Raw genomic sequence first — 22071 nt, forward strand, 5'->3', positions numbered from 1 at the left:
TATAACGCGTAAATCCCAGAAGCCAACCCCAATGTTTTGACACTAATATTCATCTGCTACTGTATTAGTTTTTTTGCTGACATAGTTACTATTTTTATTTGCCTCTATTTTTTGTAACTACACAACACTTTTTTTTAACATTCTCCTTTAGGATAAATCTTTCCCACCCCATGCAGGGCAGGCTAAAAAGTTCAAAGAATGATTTATTTTTTAGTGAAAAACTAAAAAAAAGTACATCTGCCTCTTCCTCAGTCTGTCATTAACAATAATTTGCTTGAGATTTCAGTAAAAATAACTGAAATTAGAACCTCAACCCAAATTCAATCCAAGACCCATTCCCTCATTCATGTTGATAGTAATATTCTCTAACATAAGAACTGAAAAGCTACCAATATTTGCAGTAAGTGTAGTTTTCAACTATGTTGACATGTCTTAGGGCAACTGCTCCAGGTACTTGAGACCGGGGTTTCTTGACCACAGTGTTTGTTCCATCTTAATCATTCTCATATTCCTGTTCTGAGGTACAAAACCATTCAGCTGCAACTCAGTTCCTTCACCCTCACATCAGTGTTACAAGGGAACTGGCTGAGAACACATCACAAATGTGACATATCCTGTGTCACTGACATCTTTGCATTCCTTGCTGGGGTTTCTCTGCTGCCTGACAATGACAGACTGCCTTGGAGGTTCAGCAGAGGCTCATACTAGATCTGCTGATTTTGCACAACACTGAAGAGTGTTGATGCAGTTTGCTTGCTACACGAGCATGGTGGAAGCCAAATACCTAGGAGAGTCTGCTTAAGACTTTCTTAGGGCATACTGAATTGCTTGAAGGTGAGTTAAGACCTGGCTGAGATTTCAGATAGGCCTTTGGGCATAACTCTTCTGACTGCTTTTGAGTTTCATGCCTCCTATTTAGATTCTACTGCATGGTAATGCTCCAACAAAAGTCAGATCCATGCCAAAAAATTTGGCCAATGCAACCTAAATCACGTCCTTGTTCTAAAGCAGGCTCATATATAACTTTTCTGCTTCTGGAAGAAGTTCATCTAACCTGTCCTTAAAGATGTGATGGGGCTACATCAGAATACACAGATACCACAATTTTTCAACTATAAGGATTGTTAGGCACTGGAATGGCGTATCTCTCTTAACAGCATCCAGAGCCAGCCTTTGCAGTCTTTCTCTTCCTCCGCTACCCCCCAACAGCATTACGCTGTGCATTTGTTTTTATTTTCCTTCCTAAGTTTAGTACTACTAAATTCCTCTTACTCAATTTCATGTCAGTGATTTCAGACTACTTACCACATTTATACTAAATCATGGCCAAAAAAGAACAGTTGAGAACGAGTCATCTACAACTGTTGTATGTATACTCTTTATCATCCAAATGATTACTAACAAACAGTATTTACTAGCTTTAGTTCCATGACAGTTCTCTGCCACAGTGTCGCTGATGTGCCTTTTTGGCATGAAGCTAAGGATAAAAACTTTTTGAAAATGATTTTCAGCTAATTTATATCCACTTGCCAGCACAAGTTATTTCATCTAGACTGCATTTCTCCACTTTTCATGGCAAGGTCATGGAGGTTCAAAGCCCTATTACAGTTGAGATATCCTATCTGTTGCTACTTCCCCTACATTGTATCTGTTACTGTAAACAGTTCCTAAGCTGGGACTCTGGAGAAAAATCTACAGAACTAATGCTGAATGAGTCCTGATCTACCCAACAAAAACAGCACTTCTCGTGCAGAGATGCGGGTTGGCATAAAATGACTGCAAAAGCATTAGAAGTCTTTGTGAAACTCTGTGCCTTTTTTCAGACAACTCTGAGGTCCTCTGATAAATAAAGTGCAAAAGAGCAGCATCTGCTAAGACCTACCCTATTTCTTCTCTATAACAGGAGCAATTCTAAGAGCAATAGAGAATGAAAAGGAACGAAGCAGCAGAAGGATATGCACTAATGCTGATGCTCTAGGACCGGATTATTCTTACATAATGCTCACAAGAGGTCATAGGTCTATAGAGGCTATTTTTATTGCTGTAAAAGTTAGTTCACATTTATTTTTAAAGGCTGCACTTTAATAATAAAAAGTTGTAAAATGATTTATTATACTTTGCTTTGACTGAACACTCTAAGCAAAAAGATCTGTGCATAAAGGAAATAAAAATCACTAAAATTATACTGCTTTTCTATTTACTTTTTTATCCTGATCCATAAAAACGTTATTCTATCTTGAAAAGCATCTGTGTAAAAAAGGCATTTGCTCCTTCCTGTGTATTCACTGATGTGTGGTGATTTCAGTGGTCGAAATGCAGTTCTACTTTGATTTTTTTCACTACAGGGCCAACACAACTTGACTAGGATATTCTTTGGGCATTACTAACAAAAGTCATTATATTTCAAATTAGTCATAAGTCGCAAACTCTAACATAAAAGAATAACTTCTACAGTCAGTGGGGCTTGTATAAGACTTCTTATGATCAGGGACCAATCAAGATTAGCAAACAGCCAGCTAAAAAAAAAAAAAAGTGCTTTGGATTTCTTAGTCAAGCACATTTTATTTGCTAGCTATTAAGAGAGAAATGTGAAGTTTGCCTTTTAAAGCATAACTTTATTTGAAAAACAGAGTGATTTTCCTCTGAAAGAAAACATTTTGTCCAACTAGTCTGTTTAATATATACTCTTGGGATGACTTAAGTAAATACCCTACGTTTACCTCGCTCAAATTGTCTTCACTTGTCTTCAGTATTATGCTGGTGTATTTTTATTAATACTGATAGAGTTTTCTAATAAGATTCACCACAATAAAATTAGGGGACATAAAAACCGTGCCCATAGTAGAAGAATGAAAATTACTCACTAGCAAAAGAAAGCACAGCTCTCTTGTAATTTAGCTGATTTCTTCACACAAAGGCTTTCTGGTCATTCCATGCAAACAATGGAATTTAAGTTCCTTCACTGTGAAGCACTGTGTCACCTGGAACCTGCCACAGCCCCCTTCAATCACAGATGAGATCACAGCAGCAGCTCTCTGACAGCTAACTATACAACTGCTACATAATACAGAACCCTTTTATGCAATAAGATTCATACCTGCCACTGGGAAAAGGTGGAAAAGCCACAGACTTCAACTTCTTGTCTTCTGCAGCTGTTAAGCAGTTCTTTATAGTCTCCTCGAGCTGCTCTTCACACTTGTCTGAGCCCCACTGTGGGATGTGACAGTGGATGACAAACTTTGCTGCTAGGCCACTAGACTGGGTAAGTGCAGCTAAAACAAATGAAAAGACAACATTTAGTTTTGAATAGAAATCACTCTGCAATGACTTCTCAGTCCAAATCGATCTGTTAACTACATTAACTCTCCAAAGAAATGCATTAGGAATCAGCATATGCCACAATGATTCCCTTGCAATCATAATCTGATCATCGTCATTAATTACATGATCAATCGCTACTTCCTCGGAGACCAAAGGACCCAAGGTTCGTTCGTTAACAATAATATTTTTCAGCTTTCGCATTCAGCATGGACTCTGGATTTATTTCATGCAGAGTATCAAAACCCTCCACTGAAAACGGTATCATTAATTCCTCAGTAGACATTTCTGTAGTACAGTCACAGCCATATTATAATGCTTCATCAACATCCTGAACCATCATTACAGCTCGAGTGTTAGCGAGTAGTATTTATTCCCACCTCACAGTTGGGTAATTTCAGACATAAAGACATGAAAATCAAAGAAGTCTGTTGAAAGTAACCACCAGTTAGGTCCAATTATCCATGTATCCTGTGCACAGCACTTGAACTCAGGGTCTGTTAGGCTGAACTCAAGTATTTGCAGTAGACCTCTGGTCACTAAGAGCTGTTTAGTATTGCTTGCCTCAAACTCAGTGGAAGTGGCAATTTCAAACACACCAACACAATGCAATGGCTAACAGAGGGTACATTTTCCATCTATTAAACCAAGATTACCTTCTTTCCTAGGATTAGCTTAACAGCATAAAAGGAGTCTATTTTCTAGTGATGTAGTGACTTTAACAGAGAAAAGTAGTTTACTTTGATATTATGGCATATATTTACGATTCAGTGCAAAAGTGAAGTGAAATATATTGTACAAAATTTTCCCTATCATTTGGGACTATAAAACCAAGCTATTTATTTAGGGAATTTTAAAAGCTAGACTATTTAAGCATTTAATCTCTTTGGTATTGAGATACTAAGCCAAATAAGGCACTAGAAAATATAATTGCAGTTTCTCTCCATCTGCTCTCTACCCACCTTTGAACCCTAGGAATTGGTTTAATTTGTTTACAAAGGAAGATATAATCTCAAGCCCAAAACTGTTCACTGCTACAGATATGCTAAACATGGGAAGCTGAACACAGAGCTCTTCTATCATTTATATTTCTATAATGTAACTGTAGTACCTGGCAGAAGAGCAGCAATTTAAGCAACAAAGCATGTAAATTCTAAAGATCCTATCATATCTTTATTTGTGATCAGAGTACGGAAATTGCTTTGACTATATTGTTTATCAAATATGCAAAAGCAAGAAAATTTCTAAGCTATCACTGTTCTCATAGTTCACATGATAGATTGTGAGCTGTTTCTGGCTCTTGCTAAGGAACATGGTGCAAATAGAAGAGGAAAGATGGCACAGAGGTGACAGCATAAATTTTCCGTAATTTCTGGACTCCACAGATAGAAATGGCCTAAGGTAAATTAAACAACTTGCTTTAATCTGTGTTGGCAGCTAGAAACCCAAAGATGGAATGGGCACAGCACAGAGGTATCCTATTCCTCTCCTTTTTTTTTTTTTTTTTTTTCAAAACAGGCTGTCCATATCAGCAACAGCCTTGAAGAAGAAACAGGAAATTTTACATCACATAAGCGAAGGCACATATATGATCAAGAACAGACCGGAATGTCACAAGAAAAGAACACACGGAATGTAGTATTTCCAGAAGAGAACATAGCATCCTTTTTACCTTCAGCAACTTCCAAAGGTCCTTGAGATTTGCGAAGCTCTTTCACCGTTTCTAAGAACTCTTTTCCTCCAGCCTTTTCCAAAGCCTTGCCTGCAAGGACACAAAGCAAAAGACCTTGGCTCCAAAGTATCCACAAGAAAAAACAACTCTACAGTATTTAAAAGAACATTGTACATGTATTATCACGTTTAGCAGCAGCTGATGTTTATGTTACCACTATCAGCCACAGATAAAGTTCACTTTTCATTGGTTTTGAAAAACCTTGTATGTTATTACTGGAAGTACTTTAATATAACATAATTATTTGCAAGTATGCTACCTTCCTCTGCCTAAAGGTTAAAAATGTGAATAGCAGAATTTGCAGGACTTGTTTCCTAAACAGACCAGAGAACAACAAAAACAGAGCATCCTTATCAGCTTAAAAACGACCACAAACAAGGTGTTCATAACCCACCAACAAAATCAAAATATGAAGTGTGCTACCTTCCTTCAAGAGTAGTATTCTACCAAAACCCCAGAACTCTTAACTTGTAAGTTGCATCAGGAATTTAGAAGAAGATATGATGCAGTGTTTATGAGCTCTATCCTATAACTTAACTTAATGTCCCTTGTGGCTGAGCAATATACATCAACATGTATATCATTCAGTCTCCGAAATCAATGCAACATGCTAACTCAATTACTTTCCGGAAATAACTTACGAAATAAACACAGCTGGGATGCCAGTGAAATTCTTGATGACTGCCTGTATAAAACAGCGACCCAAAGCCTGCAGCTGGATTCTGTGCCTCGCAACACAACTGACTGTATCATAGGCAAGTAGTTTTACCTCCCTATTGCTTCAATTTCCATATTTGTACAAAACTGATAATAACATTTTTTTATTTCACATGAGCAGTACAAGGCTTTGTACACAGGTTTTTCTGAAGCATGTAGAATTCTATAGTGAAAAACATAATTAGAAATGCTATAATACATATAGTTTTCCTCCTAGAATTTTCAAAGGCAAATATAAAAAAGGTTCCAAAACGGAAAGACTAATAATGATTATTTATGCCTTTGCTGCCCATGTGCTTTAAGAAATTATCTGCGTTTTGAGTGTCATTAGCCGTCATTAAAAAAAAAAAAATTAGTGATTAGCCTGTTATACCTAGTCAGTTCCAGCCTGATTTTCAGAAGTGTTGTAAGTGATATTTTATGGCCTGGGGAAGATTCAGATGAAACAGGATGGAATCTCAGCAGGTAGCTAGTAGACCAGATACTGTTCCAACTTTAGATTTGCTTTTTCTGCGTGCAGCAGAGCCTCACCTATTTCCTCCTTGAGGTCTATTTCAGCAGTTGTGGGGTGAACAATGCCTTCTACTTTCATGGAGCCAATATGGCTGATGTCACTCTGTGTCAGAGAAAGCTGTAAGATGATGACGAGAAAGCAGAAAGAATTAAAACTAGTAAGCTGAGTGCAAAATAATTTTCAGAACAAAAAATTAAACCAGAGAAGGGTGAATTCTGCTTTTCAGAGATCATTAAATTTATTGTGTTCAGTACGTGTGATTCTGATTTTTAAACTTTAATTGATTTCTACACCAGTTAGGCTGTTTCATGATATTCCCACAGCTTGGAAGCTTGCTCCAAAAGAAATTATTGCTAGAAAATTTTTTCCAGATGATCCTACTATTTGAAATAAAAGTAATAAAAAAAATTGACTACATCTCCATAGCTAAATCTGCAAGAAAAACTGCAGCTTCATTCAATGGGTCAAAAGTTAAGGAAAGCAAAAAAATATTCTTGGCAAGTGAAAAAAAACAAAAAAAAAAGAGAAAGGAATGGGATGGACAGCCTGGCTGGACAATATGGACATACAGGTATTTTGGTGGGATAGTTTTGTAATTCTGGCCTGTCACAGTCTGTTCTGAGACAGAGAGAGGCACGCTCTGCAGGCCTGGTAACGCCGTCAGTTTGAAGAGGGTAGCGCCTCGCGACCTGCTTTCAGATGGGGCACCTAGGCTTCTGGCACAAACCAACAAGTGAAAGTTGCTGGGTGATCCAAGGGACTTGGCCAAAAACTGAGTTGGGATGTGGCTGGGGCATGAGAGCTCAGAAATGCTCCTACGTCCACCTGTTTGGACATAGCCTAGAAGGTAAAATTTGGTTCGGCAGTATGCTATAAGTAACGTAGCTGAGTCCAAACCAAACAAAATCCTAGTACAGCTTTACCAGTGAAATGAATCAGTATGGCTCTCTCCCCAAGAAGAAAGGTTGACCAGCCTTATTCTTAGAAATCTTTTATTTGCAGCCCTAAGTTTTTTGGAGACAGCACCTCCCAATGCCTTGAGAAGTTGTAGATTAAGCCTTAAATTTGGAACCACTAATAGAAAATGGAGAGAAGATTTCGTACTGGTGTTGGATAAAAAGGACCGTTCTGTTTATACTAGGCTCCACTGGTGTGATCCCCATCTGTTATAACTTTGCATTACCTTTTGTCCTGGCACCAGGCTTTTGGAGGACAAGATAGTGAAACCATCCCCAGGTCCATCTTCAGATGTTGAATTTGAAGCTCCTTCTTTTTCATTGTCCTTTTGTTTGTTCTATTTGGAGGGGGGAAAAAAAAAAAAAGCAAAAACCCTCCAAACAAAGGCAGTGTTTACCATTACTCAGCAATGAATAGATTTAATCAGTTACTACAAATCTCATCTTCTCAGGGCAATATATTATTCATAGCTTTTACTCCCAAAAGATTATGTAAAAGAGTTCTTTGTTGTCTATAACACTAAAAGATCAGTGGTTCCTCTAAGGCATTACATAAGTTTGTGGTTATGACAAGAAGAGTCAGGGGTATGCACATCCATCTGTGGTTTTACTCATGATTAAGGTTGTATTTACGGGTGGGTTTGCATTAGTTTTTTATTCCTGCTGCTAACAAAGCAGAGCCCATTCTAAATCAAACTTAGTATCCCTGTCAAATGCACCAATCTGAAGTAAAAAACATCTGAATGATATCTTAAGTTTCAGCTAATGAAGCATAAATCTCAATCCATACTGACAACAGCAAGCCATCACACCTCAATACAAGCAGTTGGAAGGACAAAATGAAACAGCTAACCACTAGCTGAAGTTTGAGTGCAAAATCCCCTTGGTGGGACACACTCCTTCAAGCAACCTAGCTCCAGAAGCTGGAAAGCTGCTCCTACCAGGGCTGTGGGAGCACGTGCTCACATCTCCCTGTATTTGGTTCAAGGGATGTCCAGAAGCTAACTCTTCCTGGCGAGCCCCAAATTCTGCATGTGTGCAATTCAAAGTAAGGTGGTAGCTGAGATAAATACACAGAGGCATCCTACTCTAATTACTAAGTAACTCTATTCCTTTCTTAAATGTAATTTCTGCATATTCCCAACTATGCAGATCTATCAAAGATTTGTCAAAGATCTATCAAAGCTCATTTCCAGAAAGATGGGCTCAACACAACAAGTTTAAAAAGTTTAGATCACAGCTTAAAACGATTTAATCCTATCCAAACAAAACTTTAGTAATGTTTTAACATCCAAGCTATGGAATGACAATCCAAGGAACACTGGTCTAGGTTACCACTTTATCGCACTAAACTATCTAGGACGGTGATAGAGGACGGGCCACTGTTAGGGAAGGTGCAGTGGTCAAATTATGATTCATTTATTCTTCTCTCAATTTTCTAAAAACCATTAACAGCACCACAGCTAAGAATGAGTGAAACAAAGAGCTTGTCAAAGTGACTTTTATATGCCATGTCAGGGTGAGTTCTCTGACCAGTGAAAACCTTCAACAGCAATCTGGTAACCACAGAAGGCTGAAGGTCAACCAGAGAATGACTTAAAATACAGCTTCCTGTATCTTAAGTGCTAGAGCTCATTCCCACACAATTAGTGTGAGGCTAAACAGGTTCTACAGTTTTCGAGAAGGTACTGCAAAGGGTGACATGGTAATTCTGAAAAGCTTCCCTCAAAGCTTTAAAGGTTTCTGTTAAAGAAATTTGTTACGAAATTATTGTGATTCTCTATTTATTTCTAAAGTTTAGAGAAAAAAATCCTGGTGTATCTATTTTCAACTCCTACTTCCCATTTCAAGCTGTAACAAACAAATAACTAACGCAGAAGCACTAATCTATTTCTCCTAATATTCTTAGATGTTTTTTGATCTAATCCCTCTCTTACACTTCTTTCAGAATCCTGTATCTGCCTCATGCTTACCTTTTTGGGTGTCCTGGCCTTGGCAGACTTTGCTTTCTTCCCACTCTTTTTGCTCACCATGGATTTCCTCCCTTTCTTCTCAGGAGTAGGGGAAAGGATGGTCTCAGATTTGCCTTTGGCACCCCGTTTCTTGGCTAGAAGCTCCGGCTGAATTCTGGGCAGGACACCTCCACTTGCAATAGTCACACCTTTTAGCAACTGCAAGGAGAAATGGTGTGAAGGAGCAGAAAATATCCCATTACAGATTCTCTTACTATGCACTCAAGCTGTATATGTGTAACGTGGTCAGCAAAAACAAGTAGAGTACACGCCGTCCTAAAGCACTGCACCTTGTTCCTTTATCATGAGAGAATTCAGTTAGGAGGAAATCCACAACGACACAGAAACCTGGCAGGTCACAGCGCTTATTCAGTCACCACATCCCAGTGAACACTGTTACAGGCCAGTCACTCTTCTTTCTTTCAGTGCTGGTCTTTCTGCACACCTACTCTTGGTGACTCACAAGCAGTGAATGAAGTAACTGAAGAGGAGATAAGCACCAGCAGGCTACATAAAACTGACAGCACCGCAGCCCTGCTCAGAGAAGGATGCGTCATAGATCGTTTCGGTAGGGAAACGGATTTAGTGGAAGTATGAGCTCCAAGCGCCGGCCTTGTAGAAATAAACAATAGGAATGGGACTGAAGGGAAGCAGTGGGGGCCACTCTCACTGTACTGGAGTGGGCCGTGATATTATCTGGAGGACAAAATCTGTTTAACTCCTAACTGATAACAGTAGATCTAGTCTCCACCTCACGGGCCTGTGACCAGTACTACTTAGCAGGGAATGAACTGATATTATTATCATTCTTTGCCCTCTTCTGGCCTCTATTTGGACTTTTCAGTGCCCTGTAACAGAGAAGCAAGAGCTGGATGAAGTCACAGGCACCAGGTTTTAATTTTTAAAGGAGTCAAATGTAGTGCAAGAATCTATCGAAGTGTGAATGATGTCACTCATCTTCACGCTGGGCTCTCCAAGAAGAGATCCTCTGATGCTGACTGAATCATTCCAGCATCTCTGAATGCTGCAATTCACAGCCTGTGCCATGACCTCTCTTTTCACTGAGCAAGTTTAGCAAAGGCAATTCCACAAGCAATCCTCAAAGTTAGAGCATTGAAAACCACAGTTTGGGTGTAATGGGACTCAGGCATATGGAGGGGGAGGCAATCCTGGATGCAGCAGTCACAGAAAGGGAGCCAGACCCCTGTCCAAGATGGGCCTCACACACAGTATAATAGAAAACACAGTTCTACAACTTTTGGAAAGAAGTTTTCCATATGGCACATTTTATGTAAGAATTGGATGTCCCTGAGCAAAAAATAAATCATAAACTTTACCCACTTTTACAGGACTCACAGCTTGCAAAAGAAACAAAATTTAAATCCAGAGATGTGTTCTCCTAGAGCCCCAGTAAAAGGAGACATACCAGTAAGGAAAAATAAAGTGACCAAAAGATACTGGTATTTCTCAATGTAGAGCTAAAATATATAAAAAGTTGCCATTAAGCAAATAGCTAATTAGTTTAAGCAACATTAACAAAATCGCTAAATCTAAGGAGACAGCCTAGGACTGCTGTCACTGGAAGTTCCACTTCAAAGGCACAACCACAAAAAGGAACACCAGGTCGTTGGGTATACATCATGCCCTTTAAGAAAAGGGGGGCACTCAGGTCCCATATGGAGGCTGTTGGCTCAAGAACTGGTCTCAGGCACCTAAGCTACATTTCTATCTAGAGAGGAACAGAAACATGTACGAACACGGAAAGAAAAACACTAACTAGCCATGAAGATGAGAGCATACCCAACCTCTTCCAAAGGGCTACTGAAAGAATGGGATTCTGCATGACAATTAGCAAAATTTCTCCCATAAAATCAAGGAGTAATTCACGTATTTTAAAACCTCAAGCAGAAAACTGTAAAAGACTCCATGTGTGCCACTTGTTGTAGCATGATACCTACTCCAAACAGAAAGAACACAAGAACATGTAGCTTTAAGATTCATCACATCTAACTTTAGCCATATAGAAGTCACACCTCTTTTTTTAAGTTACCGTTTTGTGGTCCCTTTAGGGACCAAGTGGAGAGAGATTTCATTTTGGGCATGTGCTGAATTGCTCTCCAGACTCACTATTTTCCAGTATTGCTTAAATGTGGAGCCCAACAGCTAGCGAGGAATCGTCAAACTTTCTGATGCAATGAACCTCCCACCTAACATCCTCCTTTCCATGTCCCTTTCCATGTATTTATATGAATAAAAGTAGATGCACACAAATATTTTGTTTTTATATAGGTGGGCATAATCTTGTTTTCTTCTGCTCTAATATTCGCATTCTCATTCATATGTCGCACTAGACTGTTTCTAACTTTCAGAAGTAGCAGCTTCACTCACGCTGCAGAGCATAACTCTTACACTGAAATCACTGAAATGTAAACAGGTACCTGATTCAGTTCCTCATCATTTGCAACTGCCAGGAGGATGTGTCTGGGGGCAATTCTTCCTTTCTTGTTGTCTCTTGCTGCATTTCCTGCTAGTTCTAGAATTTCAGCTGCAAATACATTGAGATAAAAATGAGCAACAAAAATGTAACTTCTGTACATCTGCACATACATTCCTATACATTTACATTCCTTTTTAATATCCTGTTACCTTTTCAAGGGTGTTTCCTGCTTTAAATGATGTTTGCTATGGAAATGCAAAAAGCAAACCACAGTCAACATGTTTGCAAATTTATGTAAAATAATTTGTCCTTCCCTAAAGGATACTTAGCAGGAAACATGCTAAGCTTGGTTCACATAGCTACTTTTACAAGTCCCAAGTCAGATTCTCTTTCAAAAAATAATAAACACTCTCTATACACAGTCCAAAATTCAGCAGTAACCCTGTAACAACAAAACAGGAAAGCATGCAGAGAAACCCCAAACCTAGTAAAGAAAGTTCTGACAAAACAGCAAGGATTCTTAGGACCAGGTAAGATGAAGACTGAGGTGCATTTAAAGAAATACTCTGAAAGCCAACAGACTAGCCAGGCGATGCTACAATACTGCATTAAAGGGTATTGGAAATCTGTGAGAAGCTTCATTTCAGAATAAGATATGAAGGGTTTGGCTCAGATGCAAGCAGACAACTTAAGAGTTTCAATGCATAAACTACTGGTAGAAAGCTCCTTCTATATTTTCCAGGAGTAGAAGGTCATTTCAAAAGCAGTTTCTCTAAATCTGCAGTAACATTTCAGCTGTGACCTGAAGTCTCTGAGGTTCTTCTGATCTTTACATAGGAAACAGAAAACTTTTCGAGTTTAACCTCCTTCAATCTGTAACATTCAGTATAATTAACAGTTTGGCCATACTCAGAAGTTATTTCTCATGTAAGAAAATGAGAAGGGAGCATTTCGCTCAGAAAAATCATAAAAAATAATTGCAGCTTGTTTCATTGTAAAAGCATCCATTGTCCCTTTCCTCAGTTTTTCACTTTTGTTTTTGTCAACAATACGGGCAAGAAAGTAATAGCCCATCAGTATTCTGTTAGTGACATCTTATTCCCTTTTAGTGGATTAAAAAAAAAGAACTGTAAGTATTACAAACAGAAGAACTTTCAATCTAGTGGAAACCTACATAATGATCTCTGGCTAAAATCCAAGGGATATCAACAAGAGGTTTAGCTCTCAGTTCATTAGGAAAATACAAGCCTTCAATTTCACTCAGAATAACAAAGGTGCGTACTTGTCCTCCAGCTTCCACTACTATATAACATACATATTTAACTGAATGTTAGAGAAATGTTAAGAACAGCATCTGTTGAAATTTTTCACAATTACGCATCAAAACTTTCAAGAAAAATATTACCGAAGTTGCAAAGACAAGCAGTTGAATTTCAGGAAATATTAGAACTATGGTTATCATAACCATGGAGGAAAAAAATCAGTGTGTGATGAATCAAAAATGTTACCACAACACAAATACACACTAGGCTTATATTAAAAGTTAGATCAGTAACCTCAGCTCTGGCACTTCCTAACCTTGGGATGCCTGACTTGGACTTCAAAGGAGAAGACTGGAAAAAAAAAATCCTACATAATCCAGTTATATTCACCCATGTTGGGCTGCAGGGCTGGAACTTTCAGATCTACCTGCCTGACCTCTGCCATTGGAGCTAATGCAGCAGCAGACAGCAGTAATAGATTGTCATCCATTATGCAGACCAGCATAAAGCAAGAAAAAGAGACCCATACTTCTCCAGTGGGTTTTGCAGATATATGCTGACAGCAGAGGAAATTTGCATCAGGAAAAAAACCATACTTACCTGCATGGTAACTGAAGTTCTTTCAGATGTGCCAACAACAGGCACATTCTGCTAACTGTGTGCTCACCCCAGTCCCCAAGGTTCTGGGTCCTCTGGCCAGCGTCCAGATGGTGCACTCAAATGTCCTCTGCCTAATGTTAAGAGCAAAAAACGCAGAACACTCAAACGCCAACCACTTCTTTTTAATCTACCACAGGACACTAGGAAGTAGGGAATCCAAGGTAGAGACGATGTAGGACAGACTGTGGAATATGCATATAAGTAATGTACCAAAGGATGTCAGTTATTTGCATAGGTAAATAGTTGCCTTACCTCCTTCTAATGATTGTCTATATGCATATTTTTCTACTTTGAAACATAATGATGTTTGATATATTTGAAGCCATACTGATCGCTTCAGAATGGAGATAGGGACTCACAATTTTAAGAATATAAAATGGCACTTGTAAAATGCAACATCACATCTGGAGGCTTCAGTACTCACATCCTCAGCTGATGTGAACGTATCCCTAAAGAGACTACTTTATATTTCAAGTAGAAACATCTTGACAGCTGAGGCCATCTAAACTCTGTGTAGACTGAAGTCTGAGAATATAGGTCCTACAGTGAGGCCCTATCCTCTAATAAGCTTTTTAGCAATCAGGTGGCTTGATATTCTCAGATGTAAGTTGGTTTTACATTATATCCTCTCAGCAGCAGATATTGAGAATTACAGTGAAACCTTGAAATAATCTTGCTTCCCTCAAGATTCAAAATCCACACTGGATGCCTCCACACTAGAAGCGTAACTTCAAGGAAAGAACATGGATGAATTTTTCAGTGAATTTTCTTGTTCAAATTAGTCTCTGGGAGGCAAAGATCTATTCGAATTTGGGTATCTTCAGCACGGACAGGTAAAAGCAAACTAGCTCACCTACACATCCTACAGTTCATCTTGGCCTCAGCAGACATCTAATGTAGGTCAACTGAATCATGCCCAGCACTGCCCACTGACTCTACACAATGCCTAAATAACTAAGCTCATATGTAGGTGATCACATTGTCGATATTTAATACCGAGTCAAATCTCACCCTCTGTGACAACCTTTACAAAGAATTAGGGTGTTTCTCAGGCTCTCTTCTGGCTACAGGACAGTACAAAGGAAGATTGGGCAGTAGTGTCTGTACCTCCAACTTGCAAAAATAAAAGTGATGCCAAAAGATATTTTAAGTCTTTGTAATGCAGCCTTTTCTGGACCAGTGAAGAACAGGACTCTCTTCTAATCCAATTCAGTTTATAGCTTGGCTCCTGCTTATACTGGTTATATTTTCTTATCCAACATACAGAAAAAAGAGGTTTCTTTAGGTATTGATGGATCAACAGATTTGGATGTCTGGAAACTAAAAGCATCATAGCCAGGCCAAAGCTATGCGTTCAGCCGAGTCCGGTCTGCTTTTGTGCAGTGTTCAGTGGGACCTATAGGTAAGACATACGAGAACTACTGATCACAGAATTAGAAAGATTTCAGACAAGTTATCTCGTTTTTTACTGCCCCTTGAGAATAAGCCTTGACAGTCCCTGTTACACTGCCACATGCAAATCTACCCAAGAATACCTTTGCTCTGAAAAGATGCATCAGATGATGGAGTCCTTGGTCCTCCATCTGCAAGTGGAAAAGTATCTGCTCAGTGTGTCTCTTGAAAACAGGTGGGTATACCAGACAGAGGAGAATGTCAGTTAATGTCCTGTGAAGCAGCAAGTATTTGCTGGTGTTGTGTCCTGCCCTGAATCAGAGAAGATGGCTTTCCGTTGACAAATCTGACAGTCAACCAGCAGATCATTTATATATCTCCTGCTTCCTAAGCAAGAGACGTGTTTTTAGCCTCTCACTTTGGGAAGGTGCATTACGGGACACATTTAGATGATGGGACATATTCAGATGATTCAAATGATGATGAATGTAGTCAGCCCTGCACACAGAGTGTAGTCTGGCATGTTGCAGAGTTTACAAATCCAATGAGAATGTGGCCAGTTTTTCATGGCTGGAGGTTCTGACTCCAAAGCCAGTGGAGTCCAAGGCTGTTCCAGCAAACTCAGCCTTCTGGATAGGAACTAAGTTGTGGTTTTGCAATATGACTTTCAAGCCTAGGGTCTGAAACAGGATAGAGAGGATATAAAAAAGAGCTTTAGATCCCTGATGAGATCTTCCTCACATTAGCTAATGAACTGAGGTTAAAAAGTACCTCCTTCTGGTGGTAAACTGCAGTGCCTGCTGGCATTTTAACAATGGGGCTGACAACCCACAGCTCAGATTCAGCACTGATAATGGCTGTGAGGTGCAGCCACAAGTAATGCTGCATACAAAGGGACAAATGGGGATCTAGTGGCTTGTGACAGACAGCACAGACCAAAGCCAAAAGGCAGTCTAAACTACTTGGTGATTGCTCAACATGTATATGTGCCATCCAGATGATGCTACTCAAGAGGCTCCGTGCTTCAAGGCAACTCAAACGTAGGGTTTAAACAGAGCACGTGGGTGGCCAATTGCACCCAGACAAACCATTGGTCCACTCTAGGCCATGGATGAGTGCTAACAGACAGTTCTGACCCAGGTTTGACTCTTCCTGCCTCATCCAGCCTGCCTCTATTCCAATTATGTCTTGCTTTCCCAGCTCCATAGCCCAACTGTCTTCCTAGGCAACCTGTACCTGGGACTTCTCCTCTCTGTTTCCTTTCCTGCAGGGCCTCAGTTTCTGCCTCCTGTCCACTATTCTCATCTGTATTAATACTCAGGCTCAATCTTCCTTTCTGGGTTCTTTAAAATCAACATTCCCCACCATCCAATCTTTGGCCTTTGCTCTAATTTTCCACCTCGTTATCCAGCTTCCTGACAGATATTTGGACTCCCCTTGCAGCCTCCTTCACCAGTGGTCCTTAGTTCAGCTCTCCTCACTAGCCAGACCCCATATCCCCAGCTCTGTGTCTAACCTTGGTATTCTCCCATAGCCATTTGCTCCCCAAAAACCTGTGGTCTGTTCCCAGCCTCCTTGCCTGACCAATCTTGAACCTGCTCCCTAACTCTCAGTCTCCTTACCCAGTTAATTCCAGCCTGCCCTTCCACCTCATGGGCTTCGGTAAGCAGGATCAGCCTCTCCTTCAACTCCTATTCAGGGACCCTCTACCCCGACTCCAGTCCCGGTCTCCTCAGACCTCTAGCCACCCTCTCGTGCAGCTTTTATTGGCTCTGCAAGCTTCCTCTTCTGTGCTGCCTGGCACCACTGAGAGCACCGAAAACACACTCCCTGCTCCCAGTGCTGTGACCAGGAGCAGCCAGGAACAGCAGTGGGAGAGAAAGCCCTCCTGAGCACCTGTAGCTATGGGCTGTCAGTCACTGCGTGGAGCGGCCCGTGCGCAGTCCAGTCACACGTCGGAGCTGAGAGAAGTTGAGGCATGCTGTGTCAGTCTGCGGGGACACTGCACAGTCTAGGCAGCACTAGGAGCTGAGAGAGGCTGCAGCATGCTCAGTGAAGACCAAGTTTTCAGAGGTTTTAGCTGTTAAAAATCAAAGAAGTCTCTACTGAAGCATGAGCAATCTGTGTTTTTTTAAACTTACATCTTGGCCAAACAGAGCAGATCATTCTGAGATGACAGAGATCGCCCTTTCCCCTTCGCAAAACATCCAGCCTCTGCTCAAAGGCAGAGGAGCACCCATGCATTTACGAGAAAAGCTCCAAAGAATGCTTTAACATTAACAAAACAACATTGTTAAACCTGCTTCTCTGATACGGTTAAAGAAACAGATCAAAATTCTCCTGCTATTTTACTCCCAGTCCACCAAATTTAGCCTGAAGCAGCTCCCCTGTATGCAGATTTTCAGCCCAAGTAGTCACCATTTCATAGTGAATGACTTCACTTTCACAAGTGAGTGACTGAAGACTGGAATTTATGATAGGAAGTATTGGATAATGTTAAGTTAAGAAGCATTACTAGTTTGATATGTAACACCTCATTTGACAACAGCCTCAGGAAAACACATTTTGTTTCCAAAGGCATCCCAGAAAAAAAACTATATTCACACCTACATAATAGGAATAACCACATCAAGAAGGTTAGACATACTGCTTTTTAATTAAATGATCTCTCTTTGAAATCTTTTCAAAAAAAAAAAAAGAGAGAGAAAAAACCCAACAACAACTCTGGACAGGGTAGAGAAACTTTGGTTTAAAAATACCACTACGTATAAAAAATTGGTGTTTGCTCAGAAACATTACTCCATTCTGTTACAGACACATTATATACAGAGCTGAAGTTTTCTTAATCTCTATGCTGAACCAAGCTGCTTAAAACAACATTCCTTTACAATTTATGTTGGCCCAACGCCTACATATCTAGCAACTATCTTGCCTGGTTTACTATATAACTTTTTTCCAAAACACAATGTAGACCTACATGTAATCTGCCCTTTCCAAATTAACAATGTAAATTAAACTGGACTTGCCAGACAGGAGCAGAGCCAGCATATACACTGCCCTAGTTCAGACAATAGATAAACAGTGCTGAGTTGTATGTTATAAAAAGCTGACCGTAACTCAGTCTGCCCTACAGAAGGGCTGCATGTACCAGATGCGTTATTGACAATTGATTACTACACCTTGTAATAACTGCCACAGCTCAGAGAATGATCATCTCCAAATGTTTATCCAAGGAAACTCAACGGAATGCTATGGATTTTCATGGATTGGGAAATGAAAAGAAGTATTCCTCCCCAGACTGAAGGTCAGCAGAGCCATTATGCAGCAGGTTGGTGAGTTAAAAAACCTAGCGCAGTTTCCAAAACCTATGTAATATGGTTTTCAAGTTGTGATATCCAGCCATCCAGAAATCTGCAAATGACTTCTAGGGCATCCACAATCGATGGTAAAGAAAATCAAATACTCCTTGATAGAGAGAAATCCATATTTATGGCATTACTAAAGAGACTTGCACCTCCACTAGAAAACACAGAGGAGACCACAAACCAAAACAAGGTTGAAAACCACTATGGTAGAACAGGAAAGCTACATGAGCTCTGAATCCTGTATCTCTGTCTTTTCGCCTAACTCCCAGCAGTCACTGAAGCATCTCTGCCACATGGCACTTCATACTGCAGACAGCTAAGCAAACTCTGCAATCAGACTTCCCTACTGAGGGAGATCTCTGTAGTTCCAAGACTTCATTTTTAATGTATGAAACAGGATTGTGCATATGAATAAATGTATGTTCTCTAAAAAGTGAAAGATCTTCTCCGAGATCATTTAGAGAACTGATCCTTCTCTAAGAGGAAAGAGGACTGCAAAATGTTCTTAAAACAAACATGTTGGTTCTTACACAGTAAAATATCAGAAGAGGGGAGGTGTGCTCATCATTTTGGACTTTGATTCTGCTTTTCAGAGGCGTTTTGTTTTATTTTAAAGCCAGCTCTTTTTCTGGACTTACCTCTTGAAGGAGATGGAGGTGAGCAAAAATGCGAGCTTAAACATTTTGTTTATATTTCTTCCACATAAGCAATACTTTTTCATTCCAGCTTCAAAAATAGTCTCAGAAAAAAAAAAGATGGATTCTGATCCAGCAATTAATGGGCACAAATACATAAGTTTTTGTATCATGCTATTAGGCATCATCAGAAATTTAACATGTGAAGTTGATTATCACTATTTCAAATTGTCTCCACACCTTTAAGAGGAAATAGTGTTTTTACCTTCTGGTTGAGAGAGCAGCTTCTCATGTGTAAAGGAGACAGCAGTGTTTACATAAAGACTGGTACGCTGTTAAGTGGGCAACTAGGCTCCAGATAAGGCTCTTCCAGGCCATTTTGGAGATAAACTATACGCCTGAAACACAATCGACTCAACTAATTCCAGGCTTGTGACTCTTCACAGATTCTCTAATGCACCTCAGTCTTGATCTGTAACACCTAGAGTAACTTGAACCACACTCTTCTTTCCACTGAGTTTTATAACAATTTGCTAATGTGTTATGTTCCATACTTAAATAAGAATTTGAGCACAGATATTTTCATAGGGCAGCATGAAATACTGCAATACATCACAGTATATTGCAGTATATAGTATCACAGTGTGACATCTGCCCCTTCCTCTGCAGTGATCTGAAGTGAGGTCAGTTTCGTAAGTGAAAGGAAAACTTCTGGTATGTAGGAAGATTTAAAGCCTGACACGGTCACAGCTTTTAATACACTGAAGAAAACCAAAAGGATTTAAAAAAAAAAAACAAAAAAAACCCACAGGTGAACCACATCTATATTTCATAACACTTTGACACTGTTCTGCAAGGAGAGAGGAGGCCAAGGAAACAGTTTGTTTACTTAAGAAGTACTATAGATGCACAAGGTGAATTTGCTTTTTTTCCCTCTCGTGTTATTCACCTCCAACACTATCAAACCCCTACTTCATATCAGTTTTCTCTTGAACAAAAACTACCTGGATGTGACTCCTCACTCTGCAAAGCAATGAAAAATAATCCTTCCAACTAGCAATCAAGTATAGTGCCTCTAAAGGGGAAAATTTCTATCCTCGAGCTTTCCAAGAAGCAAATTAATTCCCTTAAGCATTTTAAGCAAGTTTCAACATACTCTACACTTTCAGAGCCTGATTTTCAGAGATGCTGATCACATTCATGCCCCATGGATATCCCTAACCTCTGTGCATGATCAGCACTTCTAGTATCAGGTTCTTGGTTTACCTGCTAGGTATTCTATGACGGCTGCCATGTAAACTGGTGCTCCAACGCCTATCCGGTACTTGTATGTCCCTTTCTTTAAGTAGCGCATCATCCTCCCCACTGGGAAAATAACACCTGCCCTGCTTGAGCGCGATAGTTTGGACATTTTCTTTTTCCCACTTCGGCCCGACATCTTGCAGCTTTGTGCTTTTCAATTTGCTGGCGATTCTTATCCCCTTGCTCCAATCCAAAGGCTGCAAGAGAAAAAGAAAAACTGGATTGGTGTTCAGTACGCAAAAAACATCTTTACAGATCTCCTTGTTCTTACAGAAGGAAATAGCCAAATCCCATCTCAATAACTGTTAAAGCAGAAACATTATTCATTAAAAGATGGATAACTGGAACATTTGCTATAGCTTTTCCCTTGACTACTGCACTGTTAGTTTAACAATACCACAGAAAGAATGGTTTGGAAAGTAAAAAGAAAGTCAAACATATGTTAAACGGCATCTTTTAGGAAAAAAAAAAAAACACACATCAAGGCAGACAGCAGCAGGATGGAAAATTTCAATGCCGATTGTTAAGTTCAGCAAGTTATAAACAATGGAGAAAAACTGGTGTAATGGATAGCATAAATCAAGCTGAAAAGTAGATACTGGTACCATCCTCACCGAAAACTAGAGAAAGTTGTACCACTTGCGCAACAGAATATAAAAGCTACCGACAAACACACTCCTTCACGGGTCTTTTAAAAATGCAACTTCACTGAATTTAGTATGTGTGCCTTCAGATGAGAAGCTGGGAAACAGCTGGGCTTCATGCACCTCTTCTGGCACAGCTCTGGCCTCAGGAACAGAGCCCCGAGCGGCAGCTCACAGACTTCACTCTTTAATAATTCTCTCTGGATCACCTTCACAGCAGCTACTGGGAGCTGTGGAAGCCTGCCTCCACACATGCAAAGGGACTTCTTTAATCTCTCATCTTAAAAGGACTGGCTCCTGATTTTTTTTGTTTGTTTGTTCATCTAGCTCTCTGAAGGTGTTTCTTCCCCATGAAGAGACAACCTAGGCTATACACAGGAGCAAAGAAAACAGACCTAGTTCTCCCCTTGTTTTTCTGACAACCATGAGATTCCAGGTAAATGGATGACAAACCCTACAAACCCTGGAGTCAGCTAGTCCGCTTCACAGAGTGCAAGTGGTCTGAATTACACACACAGTTCCCACTCTAAGTTAAATAATGGTGAAGCTTTAACTTTGTTTCCAGAGATGGTTTTTAACTCCATTTTGATAGCTGCCATAGTAGCCTAATTATGATCCCAGTTAGAACACAGCAGATCCAGATTAATTCCTCTGGAGTAAACGAAGAATGTGACTACCACAGAAGACATTACCGTTAATGAACGCGTAACTACATAATTCCCAGTATTCATTCAGTTCAGTAAAACAAGGAAACAAAAGACGGAAAATAATTTGAATAATACTTTGATGACATTAAGAGATCGGAAAATAATCTGAATAATACTTTGATGACATTAAGAGATACTGTGAAACTGAATCGCACCAGACCAGTGAGATTACGATCTGCATTTTAAACAGCCTTCTAAAGAAAGTCTTTGACACCACGGCAAACCCTCGGGAACACTCAACATTCATTTGAAGAGGGCACAGAAATCTGTATTTGGTCATTACCCTGCTTATTACAAACTAAGTGCACATATGAAGAGGGTCACCTGTCCCACACTAAGCTAGACATTCACAGAAAGCTGCTCATTTGTAACAGCCAAATTGAAGGGTGGTTTTCTATGATAATCTAAATTGAACACT

The 22071-nt window shown here is 39.8% G+C and overlaps 1 protein-coding gene across 2 annotated transcripts in view; it reads right to left on the minus strand.

Annotated features, from left to right (window-relative positions):
• LOC112985871 (core histone macro-H2A.2) overlaps nt 1-22071 on the minus strand; it is a 28789-nt gene that overhangs the window by 842 nt on the left and 5876 nt on the right. For both annotated transcript variants that reach the window (XM_026104802.2, XM_026104803.2), the window contains exons 2-8: nt 20267-20499; nt 11688-11794; nt 9211-9408; nt 7465-7575; nt 6299-6398; nt 4991-5080; nt 3098-3272 (exon numbers count right to left, since the gene is read on the minus strand). In XM_026104802.2, coding sequence (XP_025960587.1) covers nt 3098-3272; nt 4991-5080; nt 6299-6398; nt 7465-7575; nt 9211-9408; nt 11688-11794; nt 20267-20438 — 953 coding nt within the window. In that variant the 5' untranslated portion in view covers nt 20439-20499. The remainder of the gene's footprint in view (nt 1-3097; nt 3273-4990; nt 5081-6298; nt 6399-7464; nt 7576-9210; nt 9409-11687; nt 11795-20266; nt 20500-22071) is intronic.

This window comes from Dromaius novaehollandiae, chromosome 6, assembly GCF_036370855.1.
Source record: "Dromaius novaehollandiae isolate bDroNov1 chromosome 6, bDroNov1.hap1, whole genome shotgun sequence".
In the NCBI taxonomy this organism is placed as follows: Eukaryota; Metazoa; Chordata; class Aves; order Casuariiformes; family Dromaiidae; genus Dromaius; species Dromaius novaehollandiae.